The sequence below is a fragment of the Mercenaria mercenaria genome, chromosome 4, assembly GCF_021730395.1.
Source record: "Mercenaria mercenaria strain notata chromosome 4, MADL_Memer_1, whole genome shotgun sequence".
In the NCBI taxonomy this organism is placed as follows: Eukaryota; Metazoa; Mollusca; class Bivalvia; order Venerida; family Veneridae; genus Mercenaria; species Mercenaria mercenaria.
Genome location: NC_069364.1, coordinates 34,757,336 through 34,785,101, shown reverse-complemented (window position 1 = coordinate 34,785,101; position 27,766 = coordinate 34,757,336). Strand labels below are relative to the sequence as shown.

Here is a 27,766-nt window from a genome sequence, read left to right as displayed (position 1 = left end):
GTACGTCATGATTAAGATGAGTATTGAAATCTGTATCAAAAATTATACAGGTGGTCCAAAGGACGGGATATGATAAGGACCAAAAATGGCCCCCACTAAATATGCATGTAAAACAACACCATTCCATTGGTAATTAACTATATTTTTCAAAATCCACCAAGATATAATGACCAGACATCAGTAATGAACCAAAAATAATTGATTATCACATCTATCTAAGACTTTCGTTGAAAAGATATTTGATCATTTAGAATGGGGGTATAGAAAACTATTTTGCAACATATTTTAGTTTATATTGCTGAACTCTATAAATTGTATGTCGTCACAATACACAGTGATCATACTTCTTGAAACAAATTTTAATTTTGTATTCTAAAACAGAATGATCGTGCAAAAACAAGGGAGATAACTCTTTCATGTAAGGATGACCGAAAACTCATTTAAGAAATAAAAAAAAATTATTTTATACATCTACATTGGCTTATTCTCTAACTATTATGTCTGTTTTGTTTTATTTCGTATCAAGAAAATTTCTACAATTAAAATTCAAAACTTTCATTTCATATGCATTACCACAGCAACATAGAAACAGTTTTGCTATTTTGGATTTATAGTAATTTAGCGAGTTATTTCACATACTTGATGAAATATTAACTTTTTAAAATAAAAAATTTTGCTTCTATATCTCCTTACATATTTAGTGTTTTATTTTTGTTTCGTATACGGAATGTTCTTCTTGTTGTGTGACATTCGTACAAAACAAAACCTTCGTCGAATAAATCAGGAGGCAGGACTTCGTCTCACAAGTTTCCATTTTTTCATATTTTCGGTGATTTTTTTATTTAAATATGTAATGAAGTATCTTCATCAAGTAAAAACGACATACATGTTCATTTTACTTGAATAAATAATATACAAATTGAATATTACTAAATCCTTACCACATAATTAAAACACGTACCCGCAGAAATGTCGCCGGAACCGAGTTAGATCGGTATTACAACTATGGAAGCAATAAATTATTATCTATGTAGTTTATTCAACTTAATTTAACAAAAAACGTTTCCTTTGACACGAAACTATAATATCGATATGAGAAGCACGAAATATACATTAGCTTATGTAAGATCATTACGGAAGGAGTGACATGAAAGGCATGTGCAGTTTCCCACCAAAATGCCCTTATATATGTAACATAAAATGCTTCCAATTTTCTGCAAAAGATTTTTGGTTATAGATGAAAGAAATTTTTTTGATTTTACTCCATTATGTTATATTCCAATTACAATTGTTGCATTTATTTCATATTATATACTGCGTTTAACATTTGTATGCGCGCATAAGGACATTTGATTTTATTCTAATGGTATTAAACACTGAATTCATTAGAGCGGTAGGTATAAATTGTTTACAAAATAACAATAGGTCATGGTTGCACAATGAGAAGCAGATGCCCCGACTTTCCTCTGGATTACCGCTTTTCCTTTCCTCAGATAGAAAGACAGAGATTCGAGACGAAACGGCTGCAGTGAAAAAGAACCGGCATAGTTGCTCAGTATGTACGTGTTAGTCTAAGAACAGCTATGCACGTGCCCACGTAATAGCTAATAAGTGATCTCTATAGTAAGTTTTCAATCATGCTGAGTGATATGTGCGCAGAGGTATCTTTATACTATTACGTGCGCACGTAATGTAATTCTTATTACGTGCGGAAGTAATAAGATATTACATGAGCACGAAGTAATTAATACGTGCACACGTTTTAGTATGACAAAAACATCTATGTCCCCCTCTGTGATACCTTAATTACATGTATATACATTCCTCTGTTTTTTTTTAAATCATTACAGTTATTCTAGAAAAGAGAGAGAGAAAACATAACAGCTACATATGTGCCTTCATTTCAAAAGCGTATTCATCAACAGTGCAGAGAGCCTAGCTAGTCCGGGTCCACTTCGACTCCGGTGGGGTGGGGGTGGTATTGGGTTTGATCACCGGCCCCGTCATACCAAAGACGTGAGAAATATTACCAGTAGCTCCCTTGCTTGGATGCTTGTCATTAAAAGGGAAACTGGTTTCTCTGCTCCTACCCCGATGATGGATTCATCAGGAAAGAAATGTCGAAATTGATTTATGTAAGTTGTATAACTTGCTTCACAAGCTCAATAAGGCCACTGCAGATTTGCGGATCGCAGGATCGCGAGTGCGATCCCCGGGCGAGGTTTTTCTTCTCCGTGACGATTTGATAAGGGGTATTGTTACTATAATCATTCGTCCTCCATCTCATCATCATGTGGGGAAGTTGACAATTTCTTGTGGAGAACAGGTTTTTACTGGTACGGAATCCAGGAACTCTGGTTAAGTTAATTGTTCGTTACTGTTGAAAAACGGCTTTAAAACGCAAAACAAAACAAGTCACAATCAACCTACAATAAGTTATTAAAAACAATAATAAAATGACGCGTCTTTCGATATTTTAGACATTCTTTAAACACAAATATAGCTTAGCTATTTTGTTTTTAAAATGGTTATAGAATCTATTGGGATTTTATCTTTTATTCATAAAATAAAATATTTCACATGTCAGCAGGCCTGGATCCAGAATTTTTTGATTGGGGAGGGAGGGGGGGCACCAGTCAATAACAAGAATGTCAACACCGAGGCGCATAGCAAGGTATTTGATGGGTGCTTTTTGCCCGTATTGGGAGAGTGGGGGGGGGGGGTGCGGTCAGAGGGGTCTTCCCTCGGAAATGTTTTAAAATGGAGGCCTCTAGGGCATTTATTGGTGGCTGTATTCCCTTCATTTTATGGGGGAGGGGGCTTTCCCCCTGGAAATTTTTGAAATACAGACATGAAATGGTGGCCTCTGGGGCATTTTTAGGTCTAAATTTTGAGGTAATGGAGGGGTCACTCCTGTCTTGATGGGGGAAGGGGGGGGGGATCAGGGGGCTCTCCCCCTGGAAATTTTTGAAATATAGGTATGAAATGGTGGCCTCTGGTGCGTTTCTGGGTCTAAATTTTGAGAAAAAAGTATTCCTTTGCCAAAATAGTAGGTTGCATCTTTGAAGAGAATAGGCCACTTCTCAGCCAACTGGGGGTGGGGGTGGGGGGGGGGGGCACTTTCTTGTCTCTATAACATTTATGTAAACAATAACAATTTTCCTTTTAAACAACTTTAATTACACTTTATTCTTTCTTTAAAAATGCCGCATAAACAAAATCAACTTGAATATAATCCCAAAAGACAGTTCACGTAGATCTAAAACACGTAACAGAATGTCTAGATCTAGTTTCAGTTTCACTTTTGTATTAAACTCGGCCCTAAACATTTAATTTTCTTATAAAAACAACTTTTAGTTATCAGTTTCATGATTAGAACAAAACTCCCGCGTATCTGTTTGATGCTCGGTTGCTTAGAGATGAGCACGTTATCCTGTTTCCTACAAAGAAAAGTGAGGCTAAAAATTGCGAAAAAAGTGGAAATTCAATATGAGCCGGAGCGGGTGTCAAGCTGATTTTTTCTGAAAATGTATATTTTAGTAACCTTATTTTCTCAGCAAAACTTCAGCTTGACCCCAGGTCTGGCTCACAATGAAAATCGAGCATGTAGTTTGCAAATCACGTGTAAAAACGGTAAAAGTCACGGACCTCGACTATTCTAAAGGTCTGAGTCGTACAAATAACTTGGTTTTAAAGTTTTTAAAAGTCATAGTTTTAACGATTATGATCTTCTTTTTTGTTTTAGACAGTTAAAATTTCAAACACAGTATGGAGTTTTCATATTCTAATTATTTAGGGGGCTATTTGGCATATCTTATCATATCCCGTCCTTTCTATACTGTAACTTCAAAAACAAAAAAGTTGGTCAGTTCGTCATGATTAAGACTATTCAAGATCAGTATAGAAATCTGTATCAAACATTATACATGTGGTCAAAATCTCTTTGCTGTAGCTTCAAAACAAGAAATAGGTCAGTTGATCAGGGCTAAGAATATTAAAGATGAGTATTGAAATCTTTATGGAAAGTTATTGATGTGGTCCAAATTCCTATGCTGTTAAGACTGGTGTGCAAAACTGTATACGTCATCCAAATTTCAAGGCTGTATCTTAACAAGAGGGCCATGTTGGCCCTATATCGCTCACCTGAGTTAAGTTGCTTGCTTGAACAAATTTCTTTGCTAAAGCTTCAAAAACAAGAAAGTAGGTCAATAAGTCATATACATGGTCACTGAAAGTCAGTTTTAAGATTGGTGCACAAAACTGTACATGTCATCCAAATTTCAAGGCTGCATCTTAAAAAAGCAAAAAAGTAGGTCAGTAGGTCAAGGTCACAGTCGGGTGACCCCTTATCACTTGGGGTCATCAGGTAAATATAATTAGTCTAGGAAATATGATCTGATAATTTTTGAAGTATTTTTTTCTATATAACTCATAGGTCTTGAACTTTCAGACAAGAAGATTTTTAAAGTTTTTTCCTATATAAGTCTACGTAAAACTTGGGACCCCCTTGGCAGTGCCTCTTTCACTCCATGGGCATAATTTGAACAATTTTGGTAGTAGACCACTAGGCAATGCAACATACCAAATATCAAAAGCATAGGCCTTGCAGTTTTAGGCAAGAAGATTTTTAAAGTTTTTTCCTATATATGTCTATGTAAAACTAGGGATCTCCGTGGCAGGGCCTCTTTTCACCCCAGTGGAATAATTTGAACAATCTTGGTAGAGGACCACTAGGCAATGCAACATACCAAATATCAAAAGCATAGGCCTTGCAGTTTCAGACAAGAAGATTTTAAAACTTTTTTCCTATATATGTCTATGTAAAACTAGGGATCCCTCTGGCAGGGCCTCTTTTCATCCCAGTGCAATAATTTGAACAATCTTGGTAGAGGACCACAAGGCAATGCTACACACCAAATATCAAAGCCCTAGGCCTTTTTGTTTTTGACAAGGAGATTTTCAAAGTTTTTCTTTATATAATTCTACAGAAACAATGTGACCATATTTATCCTAGCGGGATAATTTGAACAATCTCGGTAGAGGCCCACTAGTTGATGCTACATACTAAATATCAAAGCCCTAGGCCTTATGGCTTTGGACAAGAAGATTTTCAAAGTTTTTCCCTATCGAGGGCTGACCGGGAAACTATTGTATCTGCATTTTTGTAAATTTTACAGGAGAAAGAAAAAACTGTATATTTTCTTAAAAGCACAGCTTAGTATTACTATTCTTAGTAAATCATTATCAACTGAAATAAGAAATAATATATTGGCTTTTAAAATGTACTCAAATAATTTGTTTTTAAGATTTAGCAAAAAGTGTCACACACAATAGTTTCACGTTCAAAATGACGTTATTGAATTTAAACTACACAGGGTGTGCCCCCCACTGGTACATTTGTCACAAATAAGGGAAAATCATTCAAATGTTTGCAGTCTTAATGGGGTATAGCCTCAAAAAAAATAATTATGAAATGGATTCTTTATTCTATACCATATACTTTTTGAGCTATGAGCATCACAAACAAAAAATCCACTATTTTGGCTATTTCAAGGGCCATAACTCTGTAATAAACGCTAAAATTCTCAAGAAGAATGCCAAGTGTGCAAGGTCACATTATGATAAAGACTCAAGCAAGGTTTTATGAATTTACATTAAATACTTTTTGAGTGAGGCATATAATTAGGCGAAAATGTGCATTTTTTTACTATTTCAGGGACCATAACTCTGAAAATAGGGGGTGGATCCAGATGAAAAATAGGTGCACAAGTTCATATCATGATAAAGATTCATGCAAGGTTTCATTAATTTATATCAAATACTTTTTGAGCTAGGCGTGTCACAGGGTGAAAATGTGCATTTTTGACTATTTCAGGGGCCATAACTCTGAAAACTGGGGGTGGAGCCAGACAAAAAAAGACTCATGCAAGGTTTCATCATACTTTTTTAGCTAGGCGCGTCACAAACTTTGGACGGACAGACGCCCATACGATTTGTGTATTAGGTGGTCATTCCATTGCATTTTTGACTATTTCAGGGGCTGTAACCCTTGAAATAGGGGGCGGACCCAGATGAAAAATAAGAGGTGCGCAAGTTCATATCATGATTAAGACTCATGCAAGGTTTCATCAATTTATATCAAATACTTTTTGAGCTAGGCGTGTCACAAGGTGAAAATGTGCATTTTTGACTATTTCAGGGACCATAACTCTAAAAATAGGGGGCGGACCCAGATGAAAAATAGGAGGTGCACAAGTTCATACCATGATAAAGACTCATGCAAGGTTTCATCAATTTAAATCAAATACTTTTTGAGCTAGGTTTGTCACAAGGTGATAATGTGCATTTTTGACTATTTCAGGGGCCATAACTCTAGAAATAGGGGGCGGACCCAGATGAAAAATGGAGGTGCGCAAGTTCATATCATGATTAAGACTCATGCAAGGTTTCATGAATCTATATCAAATACTTTTTGAGCTAGGCGTGTCACAAGGTGAAAATGTGCATTTTTGACTTTCAGGGGCCATAACTCTAAAATTAGGGGGCAAAGCCAGACGAAAAATAGAAGGTGCGCAAGTTCATATCATGATAAAGACTCATGCAAGGTTTCAATAATTTATATCAAATACTTTTTAAGCTAGGCCTGTCACGAACTTCGGACGGACGCAAGGACGGAAGGACGCAGGACAAGAGCAAATCTATATGCCCCCACCACTCATGGGGGGTGGGGTGAGGGGGGGGGCACAAAAATTACCGTGAAACTATTGTATCTGTTTGTTCATTAAATATTGTTTATAAAATTCATATTGCTTTAAGCATAGAATTATTGTTTTACTTACAAATAACATAAATTACAAATATACAATGAAAATAGTGTTAGATACAGTATTTTCTTTCTGATGACCGGGAAACTATTGTATCTGCACTTGAATAATATTTTCATTTTTTTTTCATTATCTTATTGAATTATCTCTCATCTGTATTCATATTTTTGTATTTCCATTGATGAATTGGTAAACAAATATTTGCTAAGGCTCTGAAAGTAACTAATACCTTAAGCCAGTAATAATGGTCAAATAAAATAAAAAAATGTTTATCATTACCTTTAATAATCTTTTTTTTCTTTTCTTTTTTTGCAACCGTATGCATTAATACTTGACTGCACACATTTCATTACATCCAAATATAAATTTCATACAAGAAATCAATTTATGCTAAAATAAAGCTATACAAGGGGAAAAATGAGCTGCAAGCCATGAGAAAACCAACATAGAGCATTTACCACCAGCATGGATCCAGACCAGCCTGCGCATCTGTGCAGTCTGGTCAGGATCCTTACTGTTTGCTAACTGTTGTAAGTTTCTTTAATTGCAATAGGGTTTAAAAGTGAACAGGATGGATCCTGACCAGACTGCGCAGATGCACAGCTGGTCTGGATCCATGCTGGTCGCAAATGCACTATGTTGGTTTAATTCGGACTGGTTTCACCCCTCCCACATTTTCAACACGAATTAATTTTTCAGGACAGTCTGAGAATTCCACTTTCATTAATTCAGTAATGTTACAGCACTTTTGTAATATGTTTTAATCTATATAGCCAATATTGGTGTGCAGTGGCATGGTTACAGAGTTCTATTGCTTTTGAAGTGACTGTATAAGGCATAAAACAAGAGCTGTCCGTAAGACAGCCAAGCTCGACTATTCGAAATATTGTCACAGAAGCAGGAAATTATTACCCAAAATGTTAAATATCAAAAGAGTTTTAAGTTCGAAACGGGACATAATTTGACTAAAATGCATATCAGAGTTATGGGACTTGATGCTATCAACTAGTTTAATAACCCCGAAGAAACATGTTAAGTTTCAATTCCATATCTGCATTAGTTTTGGAGATAGTAACTTGCATGTAAAACTTTAACCAGAATTTTCTAAGTCCAAAAGGGGGCATAATTTGCTCAAAATACATGTTAAGAGTTATGGAACTTGACCCAGTGAGGTTGGTAACAGACCTAGAAAAAGAATAAATAAGTTTCAAAGCTATATGCCTTTTGGTAATAGCTGTATGTACTTGCACGCAAAACTTTAACCAGGATTTTCTAAGTCCAAAAGGGGGCATAATTTGCCCAAAATACAAGTCAGAGTTATGGGACTTGATTCTATCAACTAGTTTTATAACCCCGAAGACACATGTGAAGTTTCAATTTAATATCTGCATTAGTTTTGGAGATAGTAACTTGCATGTAAAACTTTAACCAGGATTTTCTAAGTCCAAAAGGGGGCATAATTTGCTCAAAATACATGTCAGAGTTATGGGACTTGGCCCAGTGAGGTAGGTAATTGATCTAGAAAAAGAAAAAATAAGTTTCAAATCAATATGCCTTTTAGTAATAGCTGTATGTACTTGCACGCAAAACTTTAACCAGAATTTTCTAAGTCCAAAAGGGGGCATAATTTGGCCAAAATACATGTCAGAGTTATTGGACTTGACCCAGTGAGGTAGGTAATTGATCTAGAAAAAGAAAAAATAAGTTTCAAATCTATATGCCTTTTAGTAATAGCTGTATGTACTTGCACGCAAAACTTTAACCAAAATTTTCTAAGTACAAAAGGGGGCATAATTTGGCCAAAATGAAGGTCAGAGTTATGGGACTTGGTGCTATCAACTAGTTTTAAAACCCCGAAGACACATGTGAAGTTTCAATTCAATATCTGCATTAGTTTTGGAGATAGTAACTTGCATGTAAAACTTTAACCAGAATTTTCTAAGTCCAAAAGGGGGCATAATTTGCTCAAAATACATGTTAGAGTTATGGAACTTGACCCAGTGAGGTTGGTAATTGACCTAGAAAAAGAATAAATAAGTTTCAAAGCTATATGCCTTTAAATGATAGCTGTATGTACTTGCATGCAAAAACTTAACCAAGGTGTGACGCCGACGCCGACGCCGACGCCAGGGTGAGTAGAATAGCTAGACTATTCTTCGAATAGTCGAGCTAAAAATTGTTTGTTTCCATTGTTTATTTACAGTATCCCGACCTACCCAAAATTTTTGGCCCGACCCTAAATGTTTTTATGGCCTTAGAGAATTTTTTTTCAAATTTTTAATAAAAAGTTGCAAAATTGCACTTTTTATGCTTTAAACATTGTCAGTGGTGTTAGAAATGAACTTATTGGTGCTCTAAAGGCATAACCTCCTTATTTGTATTCATTTCTTGACACAAAAATAATTTCTGAAATGTCTCAATAATTTTAAACAAACAGTTTAAAAACACTTTCCGACCTACCTACCCTAATTTATTTGAACATGCTACCGGAAACAAAGAATTTTTTAGGCCTAATTTACCTTTATGTGAACGATTATGGGATTTTGTTCTCTGTATCACCTGTGTTATGGCTACAGTAGTGAAGTGAAACTTCGGCGGAGACAGAATATTAACATGAATCATTTTAAAAAACTTCTGAAAACAGGGATTTCTACATGCCATTGTTTCTTTTTTTCTTGACAAAGGTATTCATATACACACAAAAATTTTAATCTTTATAGGTACAAATAAAAAATAACAAAATCGACAAGATGTTTCTAACAGAACTTCAGTTTATTACAATAACTTCAATCAACTTTATCAATATTTAGACTAAAATTTCAAAAATAACAGACAGCAAAATGAAAAGCCAGAAAGCAAGCACATTACCACACGCAGGTGCGATAAATTAATACAGAATGTAGTAACTTTGGCATTTTTTCATGTCCTTACCCTCTCCAAAGCATACAACCCTCCCATGTGACAGAACAGCATAATCAGGGAGGAGTCACAAAAGAAACTTTTATGGTAATGCATCATTGACCTAATTTGGTCATGCTGCCATTTTCAAAAGTAAAGGACAGGAATTCAAAAGTAAAGGACAGGAAAAAGCAACAAGGCAAGCCATATGTCATATTACAGAATGACACATGGCTGCATCCATCTTCTATATTTTCATTAAAGTATGTACAAAATTAAGTCCATAGCCATTCAGTGTAAGCCATGACTGTATGAATTAACCTGGTTATAATAGAGCCACGTCACGCTTACAACTGCGTTCGGTAATCTTCAGACTTTGCAACCAGTGTGGGCCCAGATCAGTCTGATCAGGGCCCACAGTGTTTGCTAAGTAACAAAAGACCTAAACTTTTTCAAGAAGCAATTTTCTGATCCTATTTCAACAACCTTGAGGCACAGGAAAGCCTGGATCTACACAAAGTCTTGTCAGAAATTTACTCAGTCATGAAGACTCTTTTTTGCGTGACATGGCTCAATTATGTAATAGTATTCAGCATTAATTTTCTGCAAAATGGAAATTAAATTTGAAGCTTTATAAGCCAAGTTCTTTCTGAAAACAAGAGGACCATGATGGTCCTGAATCGCTCACCTATCCCCATAGGACCCAGTGTTGAACTGAGTATGACGTCGTTATTTCTATTATTTGACAAAGTGACCTAGTTTTTGAGCACATGTGACCTAGATATCATCAAGATAAAAAAATTCTGACCAATTTTCATGAAGATCCATTGAAAAATACGGCCTCTAGAGAGGTCACAAGGTTTTTCTATTATTTGACCTAATGACCTAGTTTTTGAAGGCACGTGACCCACTTTTAAACTTGACCTAGATATCATCAAGGTGAACATTCTCACCAATTTTCATGAAGATCTCGTGAAAAATATGGCCTCTAGAGAGGTCACAAGGTTTTTCTATTTTTCGACCTACTGACCTAGTTTTTGACCGCACATGACCCAGTTACGAATCTGACCTAGATATCATCAAGCTGAACATTCTCACCAGTTTTCATGAAGATCCATTGAGAAATATGGCCTCTAGAGAGGTCACAAGGTTTTTCTATTTTTAGACCTACTGACCTAGTTTTTGACCCCACGTGACCCAGTTTCAAACCTGACCTAGATATCATCAAGATGAACATTCTGACCAATATTCATGAAGATCTCACGAAAAATATGGCCTCTCGAGAGGTCACAAGGTTTTTCTATTTTTAGATCTACTGACCTAGTTTTTAACCCTACGTGACCCAGTTTTGAACTTGACCTAGATATCATCAAGGTAAACATTCTGACCAATTTTCCTGAAGATCCATTGAAAAATATGGCCTCTAGAGAGGTCACAAGGTTTTTCTATTTTTCGACCTACTGACCTAGTTTTTGACCGCACGTGACCCAGTTTCAAACTTGACCTAGATATCATCAAGGTGAACATTCTGACCAATTTTCATGAAGATCCATTGAGAAATATGGCCTCTAGAGAGGTCACAAGGTTTTTCTATTTTTAGACCTAATGACCTAGTTTTTGACCCCACATGACCCAGTTTCGAACTTGACCTAGATATCATCAAGGTAAACATTCTGACCAATATTCATAAAGATCTCATGAAAAATATGGCCTCTAGAGAGGTCACAAGGTTTTTCTATTTTTAGACCTACTGACCTAGTTTTTGACCCCACGTGACCCAGTTTCGAACTTGACCTAGATATCATCAAGGTGAACATTCTGACCGATTTTCATGAAGATCTTGTGAAATACATGGCCTCTAGAGAGGTCACAAGGTTTTTCTATTTTTAGACCTACTGGCCTAGTTTTTGACGGCACGTGACCCAGTTTCGAACTTGACCTAGATATCATCAAGGTGAACATTCTGACCAACTTTCATAAAGATCCCATGAAAAATGTGACCTCTAGAGTGGTCACAAGCAAAAGTTTACGGACGCACGCACGCACGGACGGACGGACGGACGACGGACGCCGCTCGATCACAAAAGCTCACCTTGTCACTTTGTGACAGGTGAGCTAAAAATAATTACAATTTTCCAACAAGCAAATTTGATGAATTGGTATCCCCCGCCAAAGGGTTTATGGTGAGGAATGGCAAAAAAATATATCCGGCAGAAAGTTCAGGATGTTAATAAGAAGCAAATAATTTCATTAGTCAAAATCAATTTAACAGAAAACAAATGTTTAATAAAAGAGTACATAATAAATGTATGATACTTTGATCCTGACTAAAGAATTTATTTTGAATGGGATATGCTTACTGTAATAAGCTTAGCTTTTAAAATTAAATGCAGTTAATTGAAATGTGAGCTTGAAGTTAAACTGGAAAGAAATATTGTCTTTGAGTGGTTTGACACCAGGTGTTGCTGTTTAACATGTACATTTGAACTTAAAAGAACAGATGTTCTTAAGAGAACACAGGTAAGATATCTTGAACATGGCTGAGGACAAGGTTTGTGCAGTCACAACTTAATATATATATTTTTTTAGGGGGTGGGGGAACAGGGGAACGGGAGAGGAAACAAAATTTCACATGTTGATTATAAATACTGATGGAAAATTAAAAATGAAAAAAAAAAGGGTAAAAGGGTGAAGTTGAGGGGGGGGGGGGGGGGGGGGGGGGGGGGGGGGGTGTGACCAAGGCAAGAGGGTGACCAGGTGTGGGTGCGCAACTTCACAAGTTTATAATAAATGTTCACAGAAAAGAATGAAAGAAATTTAATGAAATTTTGCCAAATGGTAAATTTGTTATGTACAAATATGTGTATTTTTAGAAAATTAAAGGGCAATAACTCTGAAGTTACAAAAGAAACCCGTTCGAAATTGTGTATGCACAACCACATTACAGTGCTCTAAATTCTGTTAAAGTTTCATAGTTCAAGGTCAAATATATCAAAAGTTATGATGCAGAAATTGCCATATCTATAGATCTATAGTACCCTATAGAGTTAACACTGGAAACTTCTAAAGGCCATAACTCTGGCATTACTTGGGCAATCTGTCTGAAACTTGATGGGCCCCATAACCTCACAGTGGTGAACATGTATATGAAGTTTGTTTAAAAAAATTTAAATAAGGAATTTTTTTTTTTTTTTTTTTTTTTTTTTGGGGGGGGGGGGGGGGGGGGGGGGGGGGGGGGGGGGGGGGGTGTGATCAAGGTAAGGGGGTGACCAGGTGTGGGTACACAACTTCACATGTTTACAATAAATTTTCATGGAAAAGAATGAAAGAAATTTAATGAAATTCTACCAAATGGTTAGTTTGTTATGTACAAATATGTGGATTTTTATACAATTAAAGGGCAATAACTCTTAATTTACAAATAAATCCGAACGAAATTGTGTGTACACAACCACATTATGATGATCTAAATTCTGTTTAAGTTTCATAGTTCTAGGTCAAATATATCAAAAATTATGATGCAGAAATTGCCATATTTATAGTACCCTATATAGTTAACACTAGAAATTTCTAAGGGCCATAACTCTGGTGTTACTTGGGCAATTTGACTGAAACTTGACGGGCCGCAAGAACTCATAGTGGTGAACAGGTATATGAAGTTTTAAATAAATATTCCCAACCATTTCATAGATATGGCTCCGGAAGGACGGATGGACAGACGGACGGACAACGCCAAAACTATATCCCTCCGACTTTCGTCGGGGGATAACAATAAAAATAACACGAGGATCCACAGGGTCATGAAACACTCACCTCAGTGATACCAATTTACCAAATATAGTTGCTGTTGGCTTTTTGGTTTTAGACTAGATTTTTAAATCTTTTCCTACATAAATGTATGTAAAAGAAGTGATTTTAAGAACAGCTTGAAATACCTTGGTAGAAACATCTTGGTTACCTCGGAAACATTTCTGGACAGGCTTTGTTTAAACAATTCATGCCTAGCATCTACAAAAGAGGACTTTGGCAAACACTGAAGACCAACATCAGACACAACAGAACATGACGTATGATCAGGGTCTTCATTGTTTGCATGAAGGATTACAGATACAACATTTTATTAGCTCACCTGAGCACAAAGTGCTCAAAGGTGAGCTTTTGTGATCGCCCTGTCATCCGTCAATCGTCGACATCAACAATTTGACTGTTAACACTCTAGAGGTCACAATTTTTGCCCAATCTTAATGAAACTTGGTCAGAATGTTACCCTCAATAAAATCTTGGACGAGTTTGAAATTGGGTCATCTGGGGTCAAAAACTAGGTCACCAGGTCAAATCAAAAGAAAAGCTTGTTAACACTCTAGAGGTCACAATTTTGATCCAATCTTACTGAAACTTGGTCAGAATGTTACCCTCAATAAAATCTTGGATGAGTTTGATATTAGGACATCTGGGGTCAAAAACTAGGTCACCAGGTCAAATCAAAGGAAAAGCTTGTTTACACTCTAGAGGCCACATTTACCATTGTATCTTCATGAAACTTGGTCAGAATGTTAATTGTGATGATCTTAAGGTCCAGTTTGAATCTGGGTCAAGTAGGGTCAAAAACTAGGTCACCAGGTCAAATCAAAGGAAAAGCTAGTTAACACTCCAGAGGCCACAATTATGACCATATCTTAATGAAAGTTGGTCAGAATGTTAATCTTAACGATCTTTAGGTCAAATTAAAATCTGGGTCAGGTGGGGTGAAAAACTAGGTCACTAGGTCAAATCAGAAGAAAAGCTTGTTAACACTCTAGAGGCCACATTTATGACTGTATCTTCATGAAACTTAGTCAGAATGTTAATCTTGATGATCTTAAGGTCAAGTTCGAATCTGGGTCATGTGGGGTCAAAAACTAGGTCACCGGGTCAAGTCAAAGGAAAAGCTAGTTAACACTTTAGAGGCCACATTTATGACCATATCTTAATAAAACTTGGTCAGAATTTTAATCTTTATGATCTTTAGGTCAATAGGTCAGGTGAGCGATACAGGGCCTTCATGGCCCTCTTGTTTTATAACCAGTGTCTTTGCAGTTACTGTGAAACTATTGTATCTGTATCACATTATGTGAAAATGTTAATGTAAACTATTATTTATTTTAGTTCTTTAATTTTCACATAAAATCTAAACAACAATAACAAGTTTTCTCCTTGTTTGGTGTTTAAATTACAGACCATAATGTCACAAATAATATTTTTTCAAATTGAAACTGTAATAGGAAATGTTTTTGCAGTAGATGCATAACAATAAAAGGCTTAAGAAAATGCAATAAAACCAGTTTTGGTCAAAATGTCAGATACAATAGTTTCCCAGTCAGCCCTCGCTATGTAAGTCTATATAAACAATGTGACCCCCAGGGTGGGGCCATATTTGACCCTAGGGGGATAATTTGAACAGTCTTGGTAGAGGCCCACTAGATGATGCTACATACCAAATATCAATGCCCTAGGCATTGTGGTTTTGGACAAGAAGATTTTTAAAGTTTTTCCTTTTGGTTGCCATGACAACCAGAGTTCTGTACGGAATTCAATTCTTTGAATATTTTTAAAGAATTCCATCCAAGGATCATCCCTGTGAAGTTTCATTAAAATTGGCTTGGTTGTTTAGATGTTGTTTAAAGGAAAGTGTGGACGGCCGGCCAGATGCCGGACGGTGAGCAATCACAATAGTTCACTCTGTGCCTTTGGTTTAGGTGAGCTAAAAGCAAATGTCTAAGTTTTAGAAAAACATTGCCCTTCCCTTTATCAAATTGATGCAATTGGACTGAATCATCACTTTTATGCTGATGACTCACAACTATTCGTGTGGCGTTTAAGCCAAGAAATGTTTCCTACCAACATTAAGCCCTATCTCGAATTGAAATCTGTCTCATAGTCTCTTGCTGTTCAAGCTCGATACTGACAAAACTGAGGTCATTTTGTTTCACATAAATCACACAAAAATATCTGAAGATATCTGTGTGAAAGTAGGACCCTCTCGGATTAAACAATCAATTTGTGTGAAGAATCTAGGTGCTAGAATGGATTCGAACATAGTCATGACACAGCATGTAACTCTCTATGTAGAGCTAGTTATGCACAACTTTTGCAAATAAGGCACATTAGGCAGTGCATCACAGCTGATGCTACCAAGTCTCTTGTGAACTCTCTGGTTCCATCGAAAGTAGACTACGGTAACTCGCTGCTGTATGGAATTTCCAAAGACACACTGCAAAAACTTCAATGTGTACAAAACACAGCAGCCCGCATCATAACCAAGACTCCGTGATACAATCACATCACACCAGTCTTGAAGGAGTTGCATTGGCTTCCGGTTCGAATAAAGTTCAAAATCTTGACACTTTTATACAAAGCCATGCACATGAATCTCCCAAGTACATTGTTGATATGCTGTACAACCCTTGTAGAGACTTAAGGTCGGCAAATGGCCCAGTGTCTTTGGTTGTAACGAGAAGTCGAACAATAAAGTATGGTGACAGAAGTCTCAACAACGCAGCTCCAAAGCTTTGGAATGCCCTCCCAGCAAGCATCAGAGATTCAAGCTATATATTTAACTGTCAGCATTTAAAAAATCTTTGAAAATGCATCTCTTTCACACATGTTATATAAAATAACAAAATCTGAAATACTGTTGAAAATGGGGTTAAACCCAAAACAAACAAACAAACAACAAGAGGGCCATGAAGGCCCTGTATCACTCACCGGTCCTACTGACCTAAAGATCATCAAGATTAACATTCTGACCAAGTTTCATTAAGATATGGTCATAAATTAATGTGGCCTCTCGAGTGTTAACTAGTTTTTCCTTTAATCTGACCTAGTGACCTAGTTTTTGATCCCACATGACCCAGAATTGAACTCGACCTAAAGATCATCAAGATTAACATTCTGACCAAGTTTCATGAAGAAACAATCATAAATGTGGCTTCTAGATTGTTAAAAAGCTTTACTTTTGATTTGACCTGGTGACCTAGTTTTTGAACCCACCTGACCCAGATTGGAACTTGACCTTATGATCATTAAGATTAACATTCTGACCAAGTTTCATAAAGACATGGTCATAAATGTGGCCTATATGGTGTTAACAAGCTTTTCCTTTGATTTGACCTGGTGACCTAGTTTTTGACCCCACATGACCCAGATTCGAATTTGACCTAAAGATCATCAAGATTAAGACTCTGGCATAGTTTCAAAATTTCTCCACCTGACCCAGATTGGAACTTGACCTTATGATCATTAAGATTAACATTCTGACCAAGTTTCATAAAGATATGGTCATAAATGTGGCCTCTAGAGTGTTAAGGTGGAATGGGCCCCAAATTTTTTTGCCGAATATTGTCATGAAATTTATACTGTACAAAATTCAGGATATATGCGATTGAGTTCTGGTTTTACTTTATCGCCATATTGTTCGTGTTTTTTGCTATTGTGTCACAAACATGGCCCCTGACGTCACTTTTCGTGCAACGACCAGTTCTGAGTGTTTTCGGCATTCTTCCTTTCCTGCGCTCTGAATGTCATATAAATGAAAAATACAAAATAATGTTCATTTTGAAAACAGAAAATACTACTCAATGGTATAAAATTCAGTGAAATGAAATCGACGCTTAGGACGTCAGTGACGATTTTGTGACGTCAGAACGGAAAAAAATCACATCAAGTTTTGCTAAAAAGTTTGCCTTAAAATTCAGTTTATACAAGAGGACCATGATGGTCCTGAATCGTTCACCTATCCCCACATGACCAAGTGTTGAACTGAGTATGACGTCGTTATTTCTATTATTTGACATAGTGACCTAGTTTTTGAGCACATGTGACCTAGATATCATCAAGATAAAAAATTCTGACCAATTTTCATGAAGATCCTTGAAAAATATGGCCTTTAGAGAGGTCACAAGCTTTTTCTATTATTTGACCTAATGACCTAGTTTTTGAAGGCACGTGACCCACTTTTAAACTTGACCTAGATATCATCAAGGTGAACATTCTCACCAATTTTCATGAAGATCTCGTGAAAACTATGGCCTCTAGAGAGGTCACAAGGTTTTTCTATTTTTCGACCTACTGACCTAGTTTTTGACCGCACATGACCCAGTTACGAATCTGACCTAGATATCATCAAGCTGAACATTCTCACCAGTTTTCATGAAGATCCATTGAGAAATATGGCCTCTAGAGAGGTCACAAGGTTTTTCTATTTTTAGACCTACTGACCTAGTTTTTGACCCCACGTGACCCAGTTTCGAACCTGAGCTAGATATCATCAAGGTGAACATTCTGACCAACATTCATGAAGATCTCATGAAAAATATGGCCTCTAGAGAGGTCACAAGGTTTTTCTATTTTTAGATCTACTGACCTAGTTTTTAACCCCACGTGACCCAGTTTCGAACTTGATCTAGATATCATCAAGGTAAACATTCTGACCAATTTTCCTGAAGATCCATTGAAAAATATGGCCTCTAGAGAGGTCACAAGGTTTTTCTATTTTTAGACCTACTGACCTAGTTTTTGACCGCACGTGACCCAGTTTCGAACTTGACCTAGATATCATCAAGGTGAACATTCTGACCAATTTTCATGAAGATCTATTTAGAAATATGGCCTCTAGAGAGGTCACAAGGTTTTTCTATTTTTAGACCTACTGACCTAGTTTTTGATCCAACATGACCCAGTATCAAAACTTGACCTAGATATCATCAAGGTGAAATTTCTGACCAATATTCATGAAGATCTCATGAAAAATATGGCCTCTAGAGAGGTCACAAGGTTTTTCTATTTTTAGATCTACTGACCTTAGTTTTACCCCCACGTGACCCAGTTTCAAACTTGACCTAGATATCATCAAGGTGAACATTCTGACCAATTTTCATGAAGATCCATTGAGAAATATGGCCTCTAGAGAGGTCAAAAGGTTTTTCTATTTTTAGACCTAATGACCTATGTTTTGACCCCACGTGACCTAGTTTCGAACTTGACCTAGATATCATCAAGGGGAACATTCAGATCAATTTTCATGAAGATCTCATGAAAAATATGGCCTCTAGAGAGGTCACAAGGTTTTTCTATTTTTAGACCTACTGACCTAGTTTTTGATCCCACGTGACCCAGTTTCGAACTTGACCTAGATATCATTAAGGTGAACATTCTGACCAATTTTCATGAAGATCTTGTGAAATATATGGCCTCTAGAGAGGTCACAAGGTTTTTCTATTTTTAGACATATTGACCTAGTTTTTGACGGCACGTGACCCAGTTTCGAACTTGACCTAGATATCATCAAGGTGAACACTCTGACCAACTTTCATAAAGATCCCATGAAAAATGTGACCTCTAGAGTGGTCACAAGCAAAAGTTTACGCACGCACGGACGGACGGACGGACGCCGGACGCCGAGCGATCACAAAAGCTCACCTTGTCACTTTGTGACAGGTGAGCTAAAAAAATCGGCTCGATAAAAAAACGTATAATTTTGGTATGTTGTTTCGCAATGTGTGTACGTGTAGTAGACACATAAATACTTAGGGGTCACCGACTTTAATTTTTCGCAATATAACATAACTTTACCCTCACCCCCACACGGTTTGTGGCTGTATGACGTAAGAGTAAAAAAGAATGTGTTTCAACTTACACAACTCACGTTCGTGTTAAAAACCAGATGTATTTATTATAAGAAATTTTCACGATATATTCGATCTCAACTTCAGATGCCATGTACTAGTGAAGGAAACACCTTTGACAAAATGTATATCTTGTACATTGTCCGTAAGTATTTGAACCGACACTCTTCAATCTTCGCTAATATTTTCAGAAGTTTTTGTTACTTTACGCAATATTGTATCCTGAAAAGATCTAAAATTACACAAATAACCTTTACAGTTAACCGTTTGACTTCCACGCACGTTACCACGGGTACGAAATTACCGCAGACCATTTTTTAAAGTTCAATGAACTGTTACCGTATTTGCTTTTATTCTTTCAATATCTTTTGCGATGATTTTCACCAATTCTAATCGTTTTCTCTTGTAGTTTCTATTTTCGGAAGTAATTTGTCTTTTTATCTAAGATACCTTTAAAGATTTCACTCGACACTTACTACAAAATATCTTGAATACACGTATATTTCTTTCAATAAATGAACCATAAAAATAAACAGGTAAGTGTATTAATTTTCCGTCCAGTAAAATTTGGAGATAAAATTTGAAAAAAAAAAGATGTTAGACTGAGGACTACAACCCACAACTCCTAGATTGATGGCTAATCGTTTTGTCCCCGCAGCTACTTGCACATGCGATATTTTTTAAATCATATAAAGAATCTTACGCAGTAGTTATTTCTCTATTAAGGGCCAAGTCAGTACTTATGGACAATATTATCCACTTTTACTATCCATTTGTTATTCCTATTGATGGTTTCAAAATGCAGATTCAAAGCTTGATGAATAGATGTCTTTTCTGTTACTAATCTTCTCAGTCTAAGGCAAAATGCTAACTTAGCTTTGTAAAAAAGCTAGTATGCGGTCAGCTGATGATTTAATTTCGTGAAAATAGGTACTTAAACATGTTTTATACATTTAGAATTTTCGTTCTTATGTAATTTTATGATATGAGGGTTTGCCTGATTTTACCAGAAATATTCATCGACGCATGTCGGACTGTTGCTCCATTTCACATGTATTATCAGCACGAAAACAGTATACCAGATCCTATATCTGATATGAAATTAATATTTTTTACACAGATTAATTTATTGTAAACCATGAAACAAATTCTACCAACTTAGACATCAATCTCCACATCTCATTCATGCGAGACAGGGAGGTCAAAGTAAGGCAGAGTAGCTAGTCCAGCGAACAGACTTTATTCTTAGAAAAAGACCTTCAAATGACTATAAAGTATTGCAGCTGGTCAAACGCAGAGAATTTATTCTTCTTATTACAATCAAGCACAACTGCTGGTCCGATGCAAATAATTTATTTCTTGGCGGGAACCTTCTGATCAAGTGCAGTTACAAGCACTTGATAATGAATGCTAGAAAATATTTCATAAAACCCTCACCAGTTGCAGCTTTCAGATTTAAGAAGTACGGAAAAAGTAAAAGCCATTTCTCTTTCTCCGGATGCCCTGGATATAGATATAGAAACTGTAGTTTCGTGTTCACAATCTGAACACTTAAATCTAAATAATTATAAATCATTTCAAGGAATCAACACACATAATACATGTTGATTAACCAATGATCAAAAGTCTTCTTCGATAATATCCTTAGATGCGAAATGTCATTTACATAATTTACACCCTTTATCAAACATCGCATTAAGATATTTCAGGTCCGTAATCACTTGAATGTTATTACATGTTTAAAAAAATCGACTTTTTTCTTTAACACTTTCTTAGCAAATCTCACCATCTGTCTCTCAATACTTTCATGTCAATTCATTTCATCAATTCATTCCGAATTTACCGTTAATACATGCAGCTTCGCATATTCTTTAGATTATTTTGATAAAACAAGAGGGTCATGATGACCCTGGATCGCTCACCAGAGTAATATGAGCTACATGTTTCAAATGTCAAACTGATGATTTTTAGAATTTTTTTGGAAGATTTTCTGATGTACAATCAAGTAACCCCAGGGGCGGGGCCAAGTTTACCCCGGGGGTCATGAATGGAACAAAGTTTGTAGAAGTCTACTAGGCAATGCTACACGTCAAATATCTAAGATCTAGGCCTTTTGGTTTATTTTTAGAAAATTTTTGAAGATTTTCCTATGTAAAATCAAGTGACCCCTGGGACGGGGTCAATTTTAACCCCGGGGGTCATGTTTGAACAGATTTTGTAGAGGTCCACTAGGCAATGCTACACGTGAAATATCTAAGCTCTAGGCCTTCTGTTTATTTTTAGAAAATTTTTGAAGATTTTCCTATGTAAAATCAAGTGAACCCTGGGGCGGGGTCAATTTTGACCCCAGGGTCATGATTTGAACAACTGTAGTAGAGGTCCTCTAGGCAATGCTACATGTCAAATATCTAAGCTCTAGGGCTTCTGGTTTTTGAGAAGAAGATTTTTTAAGATTTTCCTATGTAAAATCAAGTGACCCCTAGGGCGGGGTCAATTTTGACCCCGGGGTCATGATTTGAACAAATTTGGTAGAGGTCCACTAGGCAATGCTTAACACCAAATATCTAAGCTCTAGGGCTTCTGGTTTTTGAGAAGAAGATTTTTAAAGTTTTTCCTTTCTGTTGCCATGGCAACCAGAGTTCTGCATGGAATTCAATTGTTTGAACAATTTTTAAAGAAGACCATCCAAGGAACATCCCTGTGAAGTTTCATCAAAATTGGCCTGTTGGTTTAGGAGGAGATGTTGTTTAAAGGAAAGTGTGGACGGACGGTGAGCGATCAAAATAGCTCACCCTGAGCACTTTGTGCTCTGGTGAGCTAAAAAATGACAATTAAACGTGTCATGTCTTAATGGGGTAGGGGTAAAATATCGTCAAATATTGAAAAATTAAAGTCGGTAACCCCTAAGTATTTATGTGTCTACGAGACGTACACACACTGCGAAACAACATACCAAAATTTTACGTTTTTTTATTGAGTCGATTTTTTATAAACTGGATTTTAAGGCAAAATTTGTAACAAAACTTGATGCGAGTTTTTGCGTTCTGACGTCACAATATTGTCTCTGACGTCCTAGGTGTAAATCTTAATCCGCTGAATTCTATACCATTCAGTAGTATTTTCTGAATGCAAAATGACAATTATTTTGTAGTTTTCATTTATATGACATTCAGAGCGCAGGAAAGGAAAAATACCGAAAGCACCCGGAACTGGGCGTTGCATGAAAAGTGACGTCAGGGACCATGTTTGTGACAATAGCATAAAACACGAACAATATGGCGATAAAGTAAAACTGGAGCCCAATCGCATATATCTTGAATTTTATACAGTATAAATTTCAGGACGAAATTCGGTAAAAAAATTTGGGGTGCATTCCACCTTAACAAGCTTTTCCTTAGGTTTGACCTGGTGACCTAGTTTTTGATCCCAGATGACCCAATATCGAATTTGTCCAAGATTTTATTGAGAGTAACATTCTGACCAAGTTTAATCAAAATTGGACCAAAATTGTGACCTCTAGAATGTTAAAAAGCTTTTCCTTTGATTTGACCTGGTGACCTAGTTTTTGAACCCAGATGACCCAATATCAAACTCGTCCAAGATTTAATTGAGGGTAACATTCTGACCAAGTTTCATTAAGATTGGGCCAAAATTGTGATCTCTAGAGTGTTAACAGTTGGACGAACAAGACACAGGGCTATCACAAAAGCTCACCTTGAGCACTTTGTGCTCAGGTGAGCTAAAAATAACAAAATCATGACAGGTTTGTTTTGTGTTGAGAAAGGGATTGCTCTCCTTAAACAGTGTATGTAATGTAATTTAATGTTGAGCATAACTTATAGATGATCTTGTTTTAATTACTATTCCTTTTAGTCTTTAACCAATGTATTTACATGTATATACATGTATGTATGTGTTCTTTATGTCTTTGTAAAGCACTTTTGAAGGCACATATTTTGTATGAAAAGAGTGCTATATAAATGTGGTACACTGTATAATCATAACAAGAGGGTCATGATGACCCTGAATCGCCCACCTGAGTAATATGAGCCATATGTTTAAAATGGCAAACTGATGCTAAAATATTAGAAAGTAGGTCAGTAGGTCGCATTCATGGTCACTGAAAGTCAGTTTTAAGATCAGTGTGCAAAACTGTACAAGTCATCAAAATTTCAAGGCTGTATCTTAAAAAACAAGAAAGTAGGTCAGTAGGTCAAGGTCACAGTCAAGTGACCCCTAATCACTTGGGGTCATCAGGTAATTATAATTAAACAGTCTAGGAAATATAATCTGATAATTTCTTAACTATTTATTCCTATATAACTCATATAAAAAGTGATCCCCTGGGCGGGGCCTCTTTTCACCCCAGGGGCATCATTTGAATAACTTTGGTAGAGGACCACTAGGCAATGCTACATGCCGAATATCAAAGGCCTATGCCTTGTGGTTTCAGACAAGAAGATTTTTATGTTTTTTTCCTATATAAGTCTATGTAAAACTTGAGACCCCGGAGCAGGGCCTCTTTTCACCCTAGGGTTATAATTTGAACAATCTTGGTAGAGGACCACAAGGCAATGCTACATACCAAATATCAAAGGCCTAGGTCTTGTGGGTTTAGACAAGAAGATTTTTAAATTTTTTTCCTATATAAGTCTATGTAAAACTTGTGACTCCTGGGTGGGGCCTTTTTTCACCCCAGGGGTTTAATTTGAATAATTTTCACAGAGGACCATTAGATGATGTCACATGCCAAATATCAAGGCTCTACAAGAAGATTTTTAAAGTTTTTCCTTTCAGTTGCCATGGCAACCAGAGTTCTGCTTGGAATTCAATTCTTTGAACAGTTTTGAAAGGGGGCCACCCAAGGATCATTCCTGTGAAGTTTGGTGTAATTCTGCCCAGTGGTTTTCTAGAGTGTTAACAAGCTTTTCCTTTGATTTGACCTATTGACCTAGTTTTTGACCCCACCTGACCCACATTTGAACTTGACCTATAGATCATTAAGATTAACATTCTGACCAGGTTTCATTAAGATATGGTCATACATGTGGCCTCTACAATGTAACCTAGCTTTTCCTTTGATCTGACCCAGTGACCTAGTGTTTGACCCCACATAACCCAGATTCGAACTTGACCTAAAGATCATCAAGATTAAAATTCTGACTAAGTTTCATGAAGATACAGTCATAAATGTGGCCTCTACAGTGTTAACAAGCTTTTCCTTTGATTTGACCTGGTGACCAAGTTTTTGACCCCAGATTACCCAGTATTAAACTCGCCCAAGATTTTATTGAGGGTTACATTCTGACCAAGTTTCATTAAGATTGGGCCAAAATTGTGACCTCTAAAGTGTTAACAGTCAAATTGTTGACGACAGACAACTGACGGACAACACAACAACAGACGACGGACACAGGGTGGTCACAAAAGCTCACCTTTGAGCACTTTGTGCTCAGGTGAGCTAAAAAGAAAAGAAGACACAAACTTATGGTCCACTAAACTTAATCTGAAGTACATTCTTATACACTTGGAAATGTCTACATGCAGTAGACATGCAGTAGACATAGGTCACCTCATACTGTCAAACAGGTTTACTTCATCCTGCCACATGCCTGTGTTTATTTTAGGCTATCAAATAGGGGGCATCTTTTAAAAATACTGTAAAAGTAGGATTTACAAAAATCCAAAGTAAGTAGTTTTTAAAAAAAAAACTGATATTGGGTGTGATAATCTTCTTCAAGAATGAGAGTTATATGTTTAAGTTGCAAGATATTGTTTCCTACGACAATCTATTAGGTCGTTATCATGCCCAGATTTTGTGTCATTGGTCAGATTCAAACTTGGCCTAGAGGTCATCAAGATAAACATTCTGACCAAGTTTCATGAAAATAGGGTCATAAATGTGGCCTCTAGAATGTTGAGAGGCTTTTCATTTGATCTGGCCTACTGACCTAGTTTTTGACCCAACATGACCCAGTTTCCAATTTGACCTAGAGATCATCAAGACAAATATTCTGTGCAAGTTTCATAATGATTGGGTCATACCTGTGGCCTCTAGAGTGTTAAGGCAAATGTTGATGCATGCCGGATGCCGGACAATGACCAGTCACAATAGCTCACCTTCAGCACTTTGTCCTCTGGTCAGCTAAAAAGAAGACCTCATAATAATGCTTAAGACTAAGATCCATCAAGCAGTTCATGAGAAGAAGTTGATTAAAGATTTTTTATTTAAATCCCTAGCGGCTCCTAAAAGGGCCCAGTTGCTCCAACTTGAATAAAATTGGAACTGAACCTTATACCAAGCTGGATGAAAATCCATCCAGCAGTTCATGAGAAGTCATATAAAAATATTTTCATTTTTAGCTCTAGTGGCACCTAAAATGGGCCCACTGATCCCATTTGAACAGAAATTGGAGAGAACCTTAAAATGATGCTACAGACTTAAGTTTGATGAAGATCCACCTAGCAGTTTATGAGAAAAAGATGTGTAAATGTTTTTCTATTGTTTGCTCTGGCAGCCCCCAAAATGGGACCAAAGTGAACCTTTTGAAGAAACTTGATAGAAGCCCAAACCAAGATGCTACTGACCAAGTTTGTTGTAATTCTGACCACTTGTTTCTGAGATGTTCAATTAAACATGGTGAATTACGACGATGACGATAAACCATCCACTCTACCCGAACAAAGTTCAGGTGAGCTGAAAAAAAAAATCGCTTGACAAACCAATTCTTTTCACAATCAAATTCACTGTAGAATGTGAGGATACAAAATTATAAATATTAACATGTATGTTACATCTGTTCTTCTTATAATTATGATATATACTGTCGTTTGCAAAACCTGGCATGTTCAAATGGCAAATATAGTATTCTTCCCTATATATACACATAATTATAATTCATTGTAATCAAAAATAGTACCCTAATATTTTCACTCAAATCACCAATGACACATCTATGTATTTTCAAGCAAATGTATATGTTGTTCTATTATTCAAAGTTCCATTTTTAGTTGAATTTTTGTCCTCTGATCCTAATGATTCTATACTTGCAGCTGTTTGGTTGGCAGAGTCATGTGATTCTGAATCTACTAGACGATGTTCAGAAGGAAGTGGAGGACTGTCTAATGTGCCATATGTGCTGGTATGTTGAAATATTGCAAGTCTTTTCTCTGCAAAAAAGAGAATAATCAAATATCTATTTAAATTTCTAATTTCCATTAACTGCATCTGGTCTATCTTGGATGGAAAAAAGAATTGAAACAAGAGCTGTCACTAATGGTGACAAATGCCCCCCGCACTGCCTTGACCTTTGACCTGGTGACCTTGACCTGGTGACCCCAAAGTCAATAGGGGTCGTGTACTCAATAAGTACTATCAGCATGGGAAGTTTAAAGGTCCTGCATGCAGGGTTTCGCAAGTAAAGTGCCTTTATGCAAAAAATTAACATTGGCCCCTGTGACCTTGACCTCTGACCTGGTGACCCCAGTCAGTAGGAGTTGTGTACTCAGTAAGTACTATCAGCATGTGAAATTTGAAGGTCCTGGGAGCAGTGGTTCGCGAGTAAAGTGCCTTCATGCAAAAAGTTAACATTGGCCCCTGTGACCTTGACCTTTGACCTGGTGACCCCAAAGTCAGTAGGGTTGTGTACTCAGTAAGTACTATCAGCATGTGAAGTTTAAAGGTCATGGGTGCAGTGGTTCGCAGGTAAAGTGCCTTCATGCAAAAAGTTAACATTGGCCCCTGTGACCTTGACATTTGACCTGGTGATCCTAATGTCAGTAGGGGTGGTGTACTCAATAAGTACTATCAGCATGTGAAGTTTGAAGGTCCTGGGTGCAGTGGTTCGCGAGTAAAGTGCTTTCATGCAAAAAGTTTACATTGGCTCCTATGACCTTGACCTTTGACCTGGTGACCCCAATGTTAGTAGGGGTAGTGTACTCAATAAGTACTATCAGCATGGGAAGTTTGAAGGTCCTGGGTGCAGTCGTTGGTGATTTATTTATTTTGTTGGGTTTATTGTCGCACCGACACAATTTTAAGGTCATATGGCGACTTTCCAGCTTTAATGGTGGAGGAAGACCCCAGGTGCCCCTCCGTGCATATTTCATCACGAGCGGGCACAAGGGTAGAACCACCGACCTTCCGTAAGCCAGCTGGATGGCTTCCTCACGTGAAGAATTCTACGCCCCAAATGAGGTTTCGAACCCACATCGATGAGGGCAAATGTTTGAATCCCGACTCTAACCACTCGCCCCGGAGGGCCCCCCCGTCGTTGTGAGAAAAGGGCCTTCAGCAAAAAGTTAACATTGGCCCTGAACCTTGACCTTTGACCTGTGACCACCCAACGTCAGTAAAGGTTGTGTACTCAATAAGTACTATCA

General features: G+C 36.9%; 1 protein-coding gene across 3 annotated transcripts in view; it reads right to left on the bottom strand.

Annotated features, from left to right (window-relative positions):
* The window catches only part of LOC123551435 (osteopetrosis-associated transmembrane protein 1-like), a 302,750-nt gene that overhangs the window by 96,455 nt on the left and 178,529 nt on the right, over positions 1-27,766 (bottom strand). For 2 of the 3 annotated variants that reach the window (XM_045340373.2, XM_045340372.2), the window contains one exon: positions 9,576-26,554. The exons of the other annotated variant lie outside the window; for it this stretch is intronic. In XM_045340373.2, the coding sequence (XP_045196308.2) occupies positions 26,349-26,554 (206 nt within the window). In that variant the 3' untranslated portion in view covers positions 9,576-26,348. Of the gene's footprint in view, positions 1-9,575; positions 26,555-27,766 lie in introns of those variants that run through there. 3 annotated transcript variants of the gene reach the window in all.